The following is a 15,506-nucleotide window of genomic DNA, read 5'->3' as shown; positions in this document are numbered from 1 at the left end:
TACATGATCAGTGGGTGGGGCTACATGGTCAGTGGGCGGGGCTACATGATCAGTGGGTGGGGCTACATGATTTGTGGGCGCGGCTACATGGTCAGTGGGTGGAGCTACATGATCAGTGGGCGGGGCTACATGAACTGTGGGCGGGGCTACATGATCAGTGGGCGGGGCTACATGATCTGTGGGCGGGGCCAATGCACTGAGTGGGTGTGGCACATGGAAAAGTGGGTGGGGCTGGAGAACTATTTCACTCGTACTTTTTTTTTCTACCAGGTAAGGCCTACTGAACTATATCGCTCTTTTCCGTAAGTGATCTGCCTATTATATCCCAATGAGGTGGCTTATCACGTGGACATTTATAGCAGCCAAATGCGGAGGGAGAAACCGGAGGACCCGGAGAAAAATCCACGCGACCATGGGGAGAGAGAGAGAGACACGCAAACTCCAAATATACAGCAGCAGGCATCAGGGTCGGGATCGCACCCCACGACCTCCTGTACACCAGGCGAGGTAGTTAACATCTCACCACCGTGGCGAAGGGAGAGGCTGTCAGCTCACCGTGTGACCCGGCTGAGCCTCCCGAAGAAATGTGGCAGCATTACTCTTGAGGATGCTGTAGGGGCCAACGATTAGCACGCTGGACTGGAAATCCAGAGGTCTGACCCGGATCTCCGGGCACGGCAGTAGAAAGGAGTTTATAAAAGTCTTAACCCCCACCCCTGTCCACCCAGTCGTGGGTACTACACCGCAGTCTCCGGCGTATGATCGTCAGGTCGTGTGCGGCGGGGTAGAGTGGGGATATTAACACGTCTTCGAAGAGATCTGGGCGGTCGTAGAAGAGTAGGCCAAGGTACCCCTCGAGAGTTGTTCCCCGACAAGCCCCTCCACAAGCAGTGGCGTGAGCAAGGCAGTAAAGCAAGTGGGTTTCTCGCGAGGGAACAAGCCATCTGTGACACGGCCACGCGTCGTTGGATTTGAGACTTGCTAGAGGATGCCAGGTTGTTACAGGCCAGCCGATGCAAGGTGACCAGAAGTCGGGGTGGTACAGCAATGGACTCTTGAATCCATCCGTGCGGAGCGTTGCAAATTGTCCCCCTCCGTACGCGCGTGGGTTTTCTCCGGGTTCCTCCGCTTTTCCTGCCACGCGAAGGAAAACTCTCCCGATTTCAGATGGGATTGGCAAGACATCTCAATAGAGACGGCGCCTCCCGCCCCCTAAGTACAGCCTGGAGGCACGGCGAGGCTTCCCTGCGTAAACGATCGACGTTGTTTATTATTATTATGATGACGGTGACCGTGTGAGGTCCGCAGAGTCACGGGTATCGCTTGGGAACGTAATGGGGGCAGGCAGGCAGCTGCTCCCCCCCCCACCTCCCACTCTCAGTGACTGCTAGCCGTATAGTCGTACCCCCCCCCCCCCGCAAACTGAACATTAATCAATATTCGTGGTCTTTATGGGCCCCCTCTTGGCTACTCGCCACTCCCAACGTCGCCAAAAACGTTAATAATAATAATAGTTCAATTTGTTACGCGCGCAAATTTGCAGACGTAGTGGCCGCAACTCAGAGGCGCGGAGCCAAGCTCAGAGTCGCTCGAAAGCACGTGACTGTAGAGGCGAGTTTTTAAGTCTCTTGAAGGAGGCGATTGAGGTGATGCTGCGAATGTGCAGAGGGATGATGGCGTTCCAGACTGTTGGGGCTGCCAACGAGAAGCGGCGCATAGACACAGTGACCATCCTGGATCTTGGTATCAAGAGGAGGTCGTGAGTCGCGCTGCGCAGGCATCTGCCGTGTGCTGAGCTGCAAGTTGTCAATAATGAAGAAAGGTACGGCGGGCAGGTGGATATGAAGGCATTGTGGCAGAGGCAGGCGATCTTGTGTGTGACCCTACTGGCCATGGGTAGCCAGTTGAGAGCGCGGAGGGAGACATCGGACAATCTTGGACTCATGGGACCCCCTGCGACTCGAGCACCCGGAGATGTGGGACTCTGAAATCTCCGAGACTCCACGACTGTGGAGCTCCAAGCACCCTGGGGATGCAGTGGCTCCACTCGCAAACCACGCCGCTCGAGGGATGTTGAACTCCGAGGACTCCCCGCGGACACGGAGGGCGCGGGGCCCGGCAACCGCGGAACTCGCCGGCGCCGAAACCGACGGACTTCCTCGCGGATTCGCGGGACCCGCCGATGCTCGAGACCCGAAAAGTTCAAACATTTGTGGGCTGAAATATGGTTGATTGTTTTTTTACCCTTTTATCTGGCAAACAAAACTGACACCTTTTTTTTGTTTGCATTACGACTGCAGGTATTGTGGTCTATGCAAACATGACTCCTTGTAAAAAAGGTGTCAGTTTTGTTGCCAGATAAAAGGGTAAAAAAACAATTATCATATTTGTGGGCTGCTCGGTGACCTTGGACTCCCGGAGACCCGTCCGGGGAGGAACTCTCCGAGTCCGAACTCCTGTGCCAGGTCCCGATGTGCGCGCGTCGAACCTCCTTCGCACGCCGTACGTAGCCAACCGCGCCCATCGGGAGGTGCCGGTGAGCCGTCCGCCCGCCAGAGGTCGCAAACGGGTTTTGATTCCTTACCCGTACCCGTACCCGGCCGCACCAGGGTCATAAATGGGTACCCGTACCCTACCCGATACCCGGCTACCCGTACCCGGCCGGGTATCGGGTAGGGTACGGGTACCCGATTGCGACCTCTGGGATGAAGCCATGTTGCAGGCGCGGGTGGGTTGATTCTAGGGACTTGAATTGTGAGAAGAGACAAGACGTTGGGAAATGAGTGACAAACGGTGACTCACCAGTGACTCACGGCCTACCCGTACCCGTACTCGGCCGGGTACGGGGTAACCGGGTATCGGGTACCCGATTGCGACCTCTGCTGCCCGCCCGCCGCGTGGCCGTGCGAGCAACGCGGAGGAGCGCCGACAACTCCCGGGGTCTCACCTCCCCACGGGGGACTCCACGAGGAACGAGGGGGGAGGAGCGGGGAGGGGGGGTTGCGTTGGGTCCCCGCAGCTGGGGGGCTCCGTGCCACCCCCCCCCCCCCCGCTCGGCGCCCCCACCCCCGAGCTCTCAACTGCGATCATGAGCTTGTCGCTCCCCCTGCTCCCCCCCCCTCCCCCGTGTATTTTAACGATCCCCCAACTAAAGCCGGAGGGGGAGGGGAGGTCAAGGGGAAGGGGGGGTCACGATGGCGCTCGTCAAGTTGCGTTGCTGTTGGCGACTTTAGCCGACAATTCACTCACCTCCTTCAAAATAGTGAGTCACCTCCACTACCTCTCCACGCACTCTCCTGCCTCTCCTGCCTCTCATCTCACTCTACTCCCCTCCACGCACTCTCCCACCTCTCCTGCCTCTCATCTCACTCTACTCCCCTCCACGCACTCTCCTACCTCTCCTGCCTCTCATCTCACTCTACTCCCCTCCACGCACTCTCCCACCTCTCCCCTCTCATTTCACTCTACCCCCCTCCACGCACTCTCCCGACTCTCCCCTCTCATCTCACTCTACTCCCTCCACGCACTCTCCTGCCTCTCCTCTCCCCTCTCATCTCACTCTACCCCCCTCCACGCACTCTCCCGCCTCTCCCCTCTCATCTCACTCTACTCCCCTCCACGCACTCTCCTACCTCTCCCCTCTCATCTCACTCTACTCCCCTCCACGCACTCTCCTACCTCTCCCCTCTCATCTCACTCTACTCCCCTCCACGCACTCTCCTACCTCTCCCCTCTCGTCTCACTCTACTCCCCTCCACGCACTCACCTACCTCTCCCCTCTCATCTCACTCTACTCTCATCTCACTCCAAGTATTTCCGTGGAAACCCCCCGGTCAACCTTCGCTCGGTCGCCCATTCTCCTCGTGTGTCCCCATAATATTGAGCTCCCTTCCCCCAGCCAGCCGTCCATGCTCTCGGGGCCCTGTGCCCCTTGCTCCAGCGTCAGGCTCAAGGCATTCGTTGTTTGCCTCCACCTATTCCCCCGTCGTATGTCCGCATGCATGCTGAACTTCTTTCGCGCCGTACGTTGCCAGCCGGGCTAATCGGAGGAGCGCGCGAAGGACAACCAAACCTGATAATTGTTTTTTTACCCTTCCATCTGGCAACAAAACTGACACCTTTTTTACAAGGAGTCATGTTTGCATAGACCACAATACCTGCAGTCATAATGCAAACAAAAAACATAACTCTGATAATGTATGCACTGTCCTTGAAGTTGATTGGTCCACACCCGAGACAGCTTTCCTTAGAGCCTAGTCTCACATGGGTTGGACCAGATGACGCCAAAAGGCGCACAACTCAAAGACAATGCACCATCAGAGTATGAGAGCTCGGGGTAAGCATTTACACAAATTATCATATTTTTTACTGGCAAATGAGGTTCCAATGGTGACAACCAAACCTTTTACGCAAAATTGCAGTTGCAAAGAAATGGGTTTCCAACCGAGATCGCTTAAAAGTTGCATCGCTGCCAGTGGCTTCCTTCGTCGATCAGAAAGACGCGTGTGTCTGTGTCTACGCCGAGGTGGGCGAGTGGAGACACAGCTGACGGCTTCCAGGAGTTGCCTGGGGGACTGTCAGAATCTTTGCCGGCGAATGCTGCAAGCGGGCAAAGTGTCGTCCTTACTCTGTGTGGCCATGGTTTGAGATTGTCGATCGCAGTCGCACCGCGCGCGTGTGTGGGGGTATTCTTAAACACATTGTCCTGCGGAGGGAGCTGCTGGTAGGAACGTTGGGTTGCTCGGTCAATGGCCAGGGGCAACGGCGGCGTGGTGTATTCCGCAAATATGGCCGACTGTGAGGGCGGGCACAAGCCGGCGTGAGTAGGTTAAACGTTGAGTTTTATAAGGGCACCACGGGGTGACCAGCCCCTCCCCACCCTCCCCACCCCTCCCATCCCCCCATCCAGCCCCACCCTCCCCACCCAGCCCCTCCCCACCCTCCCCTCCCCACCCAGCCCCTCCCCACCCTCCCCTCTCCACCCAGCCCCACCCGTCCCATTTTTGAATTCACGACGGACGGACGGACACAATAATCCCCTGTGGGCTGGTGTAACCAGGAGGTTCCTACCAGTGTTAATTGTCCATCGGTGTAAAGAGATAATTAGCTGCATCTTCCGTGCGATGTTCTTGCCCGTGATTGGCCCGCCTCTCTCTGTAAAATAAAATTAAATAAAAACGCACCTCCGTTTCTGCTCCGGGTCTTCAGTCCAGGACAGTCCAGCCCAGGACAGTCCAGTATAGTCCAGTCCAGTATAGTACAATCGATATCGCGATAATCGTCACGAATCGTGGAACGATTTAATATCGTTATCGCCGAGTCTCCGGTGTGCCCCCCTCCCCTCTCCCCCGCAGCTGCCTCTTAATCCGCGGCTGTCACGAATGGGAAAGCTGGTGGTGCTGCTGCTCGGATAAGGGAGCGAAATCGAGATTCCGTTAATTGATTTCGAAGGCAAAGAACAAAGCCGGTTTTAGTTACTGACGAAACGTCGTACTACTCAAAAATTGTAAATGTCGTGGATTCACTCTTCAACACACCGGTGGGCTAAAGTAGTGAACTATTTTGTCTTTTGTCAACGTGACACTTTTTTTTACTGATTGGCCGTGTCGGGTGGTGGAGGGTTACGACACATTTATAAATAACGCGATCTAACCCAAAAACCTTTGTTATGAATAATATTGGTCGCGAAAGCCGACGTGTCAAACTAGTTGGCCGTGTCGGGTGGTGGCGGGTTTTAACGACACATTTATATATTTACGCGATCTAACCCCCCCCCCCACCCAAATAAACCCTCTACTGGAGGCTTTCAGTCTTTTGCTGCCATCAATTCCAGTTGGTCAGGCAGTCCATATGAAGGAAACCTATGACAACATGAAACAACTTTTGCGGTGCATAAACTATGACCAACATCAGTGGCAGCTTTGTGGCGATTTGAAGGTTGTTGCTCTCTTGCTTGGTCTGCAAGTCTGGATACACAAAGTACTGCTGTTCTCTCTGCGAATGGGATAGTCGTACATCAAGATAGATTGGCCACTCCGAAAGTCATTGGAGCCTGAGAGGAAAAATGTTCAGCATCCACCACTTGTTGAATCAAGGAATATTTTGTTACCACCCTTACACATCAAGCTGGGTCTGATGAAGAACTTTGTCAAAACCATGGACAAAACACAAGCAGCTTTCAAGCACCTCCGTGGAAAATGTCCAAGGTTAAGTGAAGCTAAGATAAGGGAAGGTGTCTTTGTCAGTCCTCAGATTTGTGAACTTCTTTGAGACGATGCATTTGACAGTGCACTGCGTGGCAAGGAAAAGACGGCATGGAACGCCTTCCAGTTAGTGGCCACACATTTTCTCGGAAACAACTCGGCAGACAACTACAGGGAGTTGGTGGAAAACCTCAAGGCATACACAAGCCTTGGTTGCAACATTTCACTAAAGATACATTGTTTGCACTCTTATCGAGATTTTTTTCCACCGAACTTCCGAGCGACGATCATGGCGAGCGATGTCACCAGGAGATTGCGACGATGGAGAAACGCTCTCCGGGCAAATGGAGCCCATCACTGCTTGCAGACTAATGCCGGACAGTGACAAGAGATGCTCCATTTAACGAATACAAGAGACAAGCCAAGCAGCGCCGAGTAGACACTGAATAAGGGCTAAGCTATGTACTTATAGACACATGATAATGTATTGCCTTTTGTTTCATAATACATTTTATTTATATAACCCTTTTGCTGATTTTTTTAAGTGTTACGTGAACAGGACAGGTGACATATTATCATGTAAAGCACACATGGAAAGACCCAGGTTTACAATTCATGAGTAAAACTCGACTATCTACACAATATACATCGACTTAAAATGTAAAAACTTAAATATCTTGGGAAAAGTAGCCAAACAGTTGTTAAATTGTCATATCTCAATTCAGCACATCAAAATCCATAATAGGCAGCACATTTAATCTCTAAAGCAGACGACGTCCCAAAAAGTTGTAGACCAGTGTGATCCGTGCGACCTTGCAATGTATTAGTCCGGCAATCTTCTTGGTTCTATCGGTAAAGTCACGTAGAAGGGAAATAATAAAATAATAAAAATAAAACATAATAAAATAATTCTCACGACGTTTCGGCCACAATGCAAGCTGCCGTCGACAGACCTGTTCTCCACCTGAAGACGGCTGCTTGCATTGTGGCCGAAACGTCGTGAGAATTATTATATCATGTTTTATTTTTATTATTTTATTATCTCCCTTCTACGTGACTTTACCGAAAGAACCAAGAAGATGAATCCCTGCAGTCACGAAAGCTTTAAATCGAAAAATAGTCCGGCAATGTTGACTTCATTGGCGGTGCTTGTTCTCAGCTCGCTCGCTTTGGGGTCCATTGTTGACGTATTCCCGGCGGTGACTTGTTGAGAGTGAAAAAAAAACGGTGTCCACATCGTCAATTCCTGTGGCCTCCCCCGCCCACCGCCGCCCCCTCGGAGTCACGATCTCGTCAACGCGCCGTGTGGGCCGGGAGGACATCGCGACGTCCTGTCGCGGTGGGGCCGCAGGCGTGCCCCCCCCCCCCACACCGTGCCACCTCCACCGGTCGCTCACTTGGAGAGGCGGATGATTTTCTGGAGCTCCTTCAGCTGCGCGTTCCCCCGAGTCATCGCCATCCTCACCGCGTCCTGCACGGAGCGCGCACGCCACCGCCGTTAAACGCGCCGGACAACGACGGAGGTCACCGACGGAGGTCACCGACGAAGGTCATCTCCCCAGGTCATCTCCCCAGGCATGGTGCGATGGCATCGTGGGTTTGGCGATCGTCGTCGATTCTCGTGAGATGCTCGCGCACGCAAGTGTCAGGAGCGAACAAAAACCCAACGCGACGACGAAAATGTAGCAACAATGCAAACGAGACAGTTTTTTGCTGTCCTTCCCCCGCACCTCCGATTCGCACGGTTGGCTACGTACGGTGCGAGAGGAGTTCATTGTACGTACATAAAAATTATAGACGAAAATACATTGCTGAATCGGATCACGATAATTAATCGACTCGCCGCAGGTGATGGGCCTGAATGGTTACGGGATATTGAGCTCAATCAACTCGTGAGTCTCCCATTACAATGATGATGATAACAATGATGATGATAACAACGATGTCGGTTCAATAGTACAGGGTGACTCGCCTGTTAATGGCAATCACCGCGTGGTGGTGGTGGTGGTCTGGGTGGTGGTGGTGGTCTGGGTGGTGGTGGTGGTGCTGGTCTGGGTGGTGGTGGTGGTGCTGGTCTGGGTGGTGGTGGTGGTGGTGGTCTGGGTGGTGGTGGTGGTGCTGGTCTGGGTGGTGGTGGTGGTGCTGGTCTGGGTGGTGGTGGTGGTGCTGGTCTGGGTGGTGGTGGTGGTGCTGGTCTGGGTGGTGGTGGTGGTCTGGGTGGTGGTGGTGGTGCTGGTCTGGGTGGTGGTGGTGGTGCTGGTCTGGGTGGTGGTGGTGGTCTGGGTGGTGTAGTGTCGGGAGCGGTAATGCAGCGGTTAGCGCGCTGCGCTACGAACCTGGAGACCCGAGTTCGATTCCTGCTCATTGCCAACACCAGTGACAAATTATCTGAACCGGTCCTGGGCCTCCCCTAGGTCGACTCAGCCTCAAATTAGTACCTGGTGTGGTGTGTAAACATCGTCACAGGTGAGACAAAGGCGGCCGGGCATGGTGCTGGCCACCCACCCCTTCGTGTGCCGTGCCGGCCTTCGTAGGTGCTACTCGCTAACAGCACTTGCCCCAACAGTAGGTCAAGGCTATACGGGGATCTTTATCTTTGGTGTAGTGTGGTTAGCATGGGCCCCGGTGCAACGATTTAAATAATAAAATGGATCCCATCTGTCCAATTATCCCGCTCTTCATCACGGTATTGACGACGATGATGACGATGATGATGATCGACTGATAAATTACGAGAAAGACAATGATGTTCATGGGGGTTACTGGCAAATGTTGTTGAGCGATGCCGAGTAAAGCGATGCTGGCGGAGGCATTGGAAAAACGGTGTTCAGTAAATGCTGGAGCCAAGTGCATCGATGATGACGTTGACAATCCGATGGTCCGTGCGGAGTAAGGCGACGACGATGATGATTAAAGCCCACGGCCTGTCTATTCACCTCGTTTGTCTCCTCCTTGTTCATCTTGAACTCGTGCCGCGCCGACTCCTGTAGGTACACCTGGTAGTGGCGGTCGGGCACCTGGCGGATGGCTCTCAGCATCGCTCGGTACAGAGAGAGAACTTTCTGCCGGTGAAGAAACTGCGGGGTGGGAGGGAAGGGGGTCCAACACCACAGGCACCGAGGCTCAGCCCAACGAGACCACCGCTACGATGATCACTACAAAGGCTTAAAATAAGTATAACCCGTAAAAACAAAGTTTGTCACTATAAATCCTTTATATGCGTGGCGGCTAGAGTCCTCTCGTCCTCTGGCTTGAGATGGCTGCCACCTATGGGTCAGATGATTGCATTGCACCTTAAGCAATTGGTCATTAAATATATTTTTGTCCTAAAAAGTGTAAAATTTTGGATTTTTTTTCACGAACATTAATTGTCACGCACAACGAGTCTGTGTGGAAAATGTCAGCTCGATTGGATCACGGGAAGTGGGTTAAAAAACTACCGAAAGATTTGCACGGTCGTAAGCAAGCAAGCGAACTTAATATAAAGGATTTAAAAATGTTAACACTTACATGGGATTATCGTTTTTAATGGGAAAAGAACGATTAACACAGTGACATGATAACAAATAGCTTCAAAAAGTCAGTTTCCACTTGTTTCATCATCATTGTCAACGCGTGCCTGGAATCTTCCCCAGGTGGTCTCCAATGCGCGGAGGCAGCGAATTTCTCGTGGTGTTATTGGAAACTCTCAATCTGTGTATTGTCTTCGAAACTAATTAACCTACACAAGAGAGACAGCAGCCTTTAGGGCCTCATCTCACTACCAGTCAGACAAGTTTTTTTTTTAAAACCGCCAAAAGGCGAACATTGCAATGCATAGATTATAATCAGAGCGTGCTTTGTTTGCATGTTCAACACTAGTAGTGTAGTCAATGCAGTAACTTGATTTCTTGCAAAAGGTTTCTGTTCGGTGTTTGAACGTCTAAACGCAACTCTTGTTTTACTGCTGAAAAGGGTAAAACCTATTCTTGTGTTTCATGCGTCCGGTTTAGTTTGAAGGCTTTGGATGGGGGCGGGGGTGGCCCCGGGCCCCCTTGGTGGGGGGGCCAATACAGTGGTGGGGGGGGGGGGGGTTTCCCCGCAAAACTCCACCGCTGTACCCTACTTCTATGCTCCTCTAACGTCTGTTCTCTCGCTTCCACCAACTCGAACCGATCGTTGTGGCTGCGGTGTGGTCCGTACAACCTTGAGATACAACAACAGCAACAAACGTGGGCCACTTGGTAACGGTGATTCATTATAACACCTCAGAAATATACCGTCACAGTGGGGAACGCAACTTGCCCCCCAAAAAAACTGCGGAACTTTCAACGTCCCGGCAAGACGCGATATTCTCGAGGTGCAGGATAACCTCATTAGGAGGTCCCTCTGGACGGCCCAAGTGGGGAGGCGTTCATCCAGCAGTGGATTAGCAAACCGCTGCACGTCAACCCGCGTGCCACCGTCAATAAGTGCCGCCGCGAACGTCGCCCGAACGTGCCCTGAACGTCTCCCCCGAACGTCCTCCGAACGTCCCCTGAACGTCTCCCCCCGACCTGCTTCAACGTGGGGATGCCCGGTGACGCCATCAGCTGATCGCAATCGAGTGTCCACGTGCTACGGGTGCTCGCGGGGGATTGGGGCGGGGTGGAGCAAAATAACGCGTTTCAAAAATGTGATGCGTCCTCGGTTTTAACGCGAAGTCGTTGGCTTTTGCGACCGAATATTATCCATAATTAGAGGGGTTTATGGAGATGTTTCCATCCACAGCATTGGCAGTGTAAACACGGGCCGTGTTGCTTTATAATGACGACGGCTGTCTTAATTGTAAAGTTTATCGGCAAATATAAGCACAATTCCTTTTTGAGCCCTCCACGTATGCGTACAAAATAAGCGTTTAATCCATCAGCCTGTTGGATTCTCCAGTTCAGTGTTGATACTGGTAGGAACCTCCTGGTTACACCAGCCCACAGGGGATTATTGTATCCGTCGTGCAGGGAGGGGCTGGGTGGGGGGTGGGAGGGGTGGGGCTGGGTGGGGCTGGTCACCCCGTGGTGCCCTTATAAAACTCAACGTTTAACCTACTCACGCCGGCTTGTGCCCACCCTCAGTCAGGCATATTTGCGGAATACACCACGCCGCCGTTGACCCTGGCCATTGACCGAGAAACCCAACGTTCCTACCAGCTCCCTCCACAGGAATGTGTTTTCTTTAGAACCGCGTTTTGTATTTTAGTTTGTCCTTCCCCCCGCACCTTTGATTAACACGGTTACGGTTGGCTAAGTACGGTGCGAAAGAAGTCCAATATACAAACCAGCCTTGATCCTGCATCGTGTCTCGGTGTTGGACCACCAGGCTGCAGGGCTACGTAAGTTGGCAGTACAGAAAACCCACAATAAAATAAAGTTGTATATATCGACGCTTGTTTACCCATTAAAGAATCAACCCTGACTTTTTCAGGAGGATCCTGCCAAGTTTTCACAGTCGGGGTTGATGGTTGCTATCTATAATCCTAAATGAGCAATGGGGGTTTTCCCCCTCACTTTTAATAGTTTCACCTTGATGCAGACGACAATACCATGACCTGCTCTTGTCAATAACAATAGTTCATCTTTTTGGTTCTTTCGGTAAAGTCACGTAGAAGGGAAATAATAAAATGAAAAGATAATAATTTTGTTTTATTTTCAGTATTTTATTATTTCCCTTCTACGTGACTTTACCAAAAGAACCAAGAAGATGAATCCCTGCAGTCACGAAAGCTTTAAATCAAAACAATAGTTTACATTTGTATGGTGGTTCCCACTAATGTCTCAAGGCGCCTTGTAAGAATAAGGGCCAAGAGAGGTGAAGCTAAATAGAATAAACTGAAAAAAAACAGTTTAATAGATTTTTCTTTCTACGTGACTTTACCGAAAGAACCAAAGAGAAGAATAAACCGACTTAAAAAATATGTATTTTAAGACGAGAATTAAAAGTAGCCACATAGGATAAACGAATTTCCAACGGTAGGGAATTATATTCGATTTAAAGCTTTCGTGACTGCAGGGATTCATATTTTTGGTTCTTTCGGTAAAGTCACGTAGAAGGGAAGTAATAAAATAAATGCATAATATAATTAAATTCTCACGACGTTTCGGCCACAACGCAAGCAGCCGTCCTCAGGTGAAGAAACAGAGCTGTCAGAAAGAGGCTCTCTCCTCTTCCCACACAGCCTAAAGTACGCTGCCAAGCTTGGCAGTGCTCATTAAGACGCTGTCTTTCTGACAGCTGTTTCTTCACCTGAGGACGGCTGCTTGCGTTGTGGCCGAAACGTCGTGAGAATTTTATTGTTTTATTATTTTATTGTTTCCCTTCTACGTGACTTTACCGAAAGAACCAAGAATATGGTAGGGAATTACACGATGTCACGGGATCTTTACAGAGGGCACAGATTACGCTTGATACCCCCCGCAATGATAACCAGGGCAGCCGCTGTATTTCGAACCCGCGAACCTTCGCAACAAGCAGCGAGGGCGCCATCGCTGGGCCAGGTCACCGCGACATTGTTATACAGTACTTCTGTGCTACCGCGTCTACGTGCCCCACCATCGCACAACCCGCAGTTAATATTCCCATGGGTCGTGGGTCGGTTTGGGGAAGGTCCGTGAATCGACTCGGAGCCATAACCAGAACGAGAGGTACTGCATACACTGGGTGTGGTGTAGGTCGGCCGAAAAAGTATTTTCCGGGTCTTTGACCTGATCAGACCCAGTTTAAAAGATGAAGGCATGTGTTAAAATAAAAAAACGAGCCAAGACGCAAATAATTTACAAATACCCTATATTCACAACTGCAAGGGCACTGAAGTTATATATATATACAGTATACACAAAAAATATGACCTGTACAACTGCTGTATAAAATAAATTATTGATCAATCCTATCGGGCATTAGGTATCTTGGTAATATGGCCACTAACCAGTGCACACAATGCTGCTTTAGTACACACACACACACCTCGCGGCGAATGACAATTGTGAGAAAGAGTGGCAAACATTACAACCATCACAGCACTACCACAGCACTCAACCACCGCATACCACCATGCAATAACCACACAATCACTCCAAATACATCATGCATCACACCAACAACCATGTACCACCATCACCCGAACATCAAGCAACAATCACCATACCATCATACATCTAGACTGAGAACTCATTTCTTTAGAACTACTTTTTGTGTTAAGTTTGTCCTGCCCCCGTGCCTCCGATTAGCATGATTTGTTACATACGGTTCCAATGTTCTCCATACATACATACATAACAGCATTCCACAAGCAACACCATACCACCATTCTGCAACATTCACCATACAACTACCATGCGTCGTGGTGGTGGTGAGATGCTATCTCCAATGCTCTGTACGCAGGAGGTCACGGGTTCTGTCCTGGATCCTGACGGTGCCTACTTGGCTGAGGCTACAAGTTCCCACGTGCAATGATGATATAGGCAATGTCGATGAGAAATCTCATGTGTAGCCAGGTCGCCCTCTGAAAAATAGCGAATATCTCAGTGGCCTTTACCTGGTCAAAAAAAAACACATTTCACACCACACAGAAATCATCGTGCAAACCATCATAAAACCAGCACCAGCATGTAACAACCAACATAAAAGCACGACTTAATCATCGCTTACCACCACAATCAGAGAAGCACCAGCAGGGAGAGATCTGTCATCAGTAAAGTGATGGTTTTGGCCTAGGAGCACACCTTAATGCACACTCTATGTTACTAAAAATCGACTATTAAGGAAGGCTGGACAACACAAAGGACACCGTATTGACACACGTGAAAACACCATGCTCGCCAAAACTGGGGTAAATATCCAAAGCATTACTTCTCTGGCATCTCAAGAATATGGTTTCTGTGTACACACGCTTCTAGTAAAGTCCCTACATCGCTTTAAATGAACGTATTTTGAGAAAAAAAAATGAAAATGATCATGCACTCGTGTCTGCCAACGTCTACGCCGTACGCGGAGAGCCAATGGGTCAAATAAGATCAGCAGGTTCACGTCAAACGGCCAGTGGCAACAACACGAGGCCTACCACTTAGAAATGGCCCGCAAGTTATATGTATCCATCACTGCATTTTTATCCGCATTCATTGGGTAGGGAGGATGGGAATATTTTCGACACGGGAAAGAGCGTGTTTCTATGTATGTGCATGTACCGTGTGTGTTGGCGGCTCCACAAATGTAAATTAATAAAAATAAAATAAAAATCACGACGTTTCGGAGGCAACACAAGTCTCCGTCATCAGGTGGGACCGTCACAGCCAGATTTGCTGCATCAAATGAAACGTCGTGATTTTTTAAAATTAATTTTAATTTCATTTTTTACCTACGTGGCTTTACCGAAAGAACTAATAGTATGAATCCTTGCAGTCACGAAAGCTTCAAATCTAGAAGTAATGGGAAGGGTCCCAACCCCCCCAAGTCCTATTCTGCACTCACGACCGGATGTTCTTTTTGTTGTTGTTCACTTTCGTATCTCAAAAAAAGGTTGCGCTAAACGTCCAGCAACAATTTCTTCAGTAACTCTACAGTCCACATTGGATAATATCCGAGTTCCACGTTTCTCTCTTTAGTTGTGTAACTAAGTGACCCGGAATGTGAAATCCACACATTTTGTGACCCTAAACGTCAAGCAGAATACTTAAAAACAAACACTACCGGTGCATTAAAATGTTTCAATCCACTTGCGTATTCTCAGAGGTCTCACCTCCCAGCAAAGAAAACGAATTGTTTCATCCATTCCACATTAAACTGACAGAATAAACAAATATATAAATGTTCCACAAAATGACATCAAACTTATGAAGGGACTTTCCGATCATCCTGAATGTACACATACAATGAAATGCCAAAGCACGTAGCTTTTCTCTAAGCTACAGAAAATTAAACTTGCTTTATTCTTTTACGCTTTCTCACCTGACGACGGACGCTTGTGTTGCGCCCGAAACGTCGTGATTTATTTCATTTTCTACCCACGTGACTTTACCGAAAGAGCCAAAGAGTATGGATTCCTGCAGTCACGAAAGCTTCAAATCAAGATTATTATTTTAACTTTAAGGAACTGCAAACAATGGATAACTAACACATTGTGACTATGCAAGCAAATACGTAAATTATAATAACATTAGACATTTTGTCATTAAATGTGAAAATCCCAAACCCATTCGAGATAAAACTCACAACCACCGCAAGTTGAACCACATCTATGCATTTAAAATTTTGATTTAAAGCTTTCGTGACTGCAGGGATTCATATTATTGATTC

General features: G+C 49.9%; 1 protein-coding gene across 1 annotated transcript; it reads right to left on the bottom strand.

Moving 5' to 3' along the window:
• Window positions 1–6,669: 6,669 nt before the first annotated feature.
• On the bottom strand, window positions 6,670–10,840 carry LYRM2 (LYR motif containing 2). Its single transcript, XM_078618490.1, has 3 exons — window positions 10,739–10,840; window positions 9,140–9,280; window positions 6,670–7,674 (listed from the first exon to the last, which is right to left on the bottom strand). Exons 1-3 carry the CDS (start codon window positions 10,769–10,771, stop codon window positions 7,597–7,599), a joined length of 252 nt encoding a protein of 83 aa, XP_078474616.1. The 5' UTR covers window positions 10,772–10,840; the 3' UTR covers window positions 6,670–7,596.
• Between the last annotated feature and the right edge of the window lie 4,666 nt (window positions 10,841–15,506).

The sequence above is a fragment of the Lampetra planeri genome, chromosome 57 (genome assembly GCF_965212315.1).
Source record: "Lampetra planeri chromosome 57, kcLamPlan1.2.h2, whole genome shotgun sequence".
Lineage (NCBI taxonomy): Eukaryota > Metazoa > Chordata > Hyperoartia > Petromyzontiformes > Petromyzontidae > Lampetra > Lampetra planeri.
The sequence above is the reverse complement of the archived record's forward strand: the minus strand, read 5'-3'. Positions and strand labels throughout refer to the sequence as shown.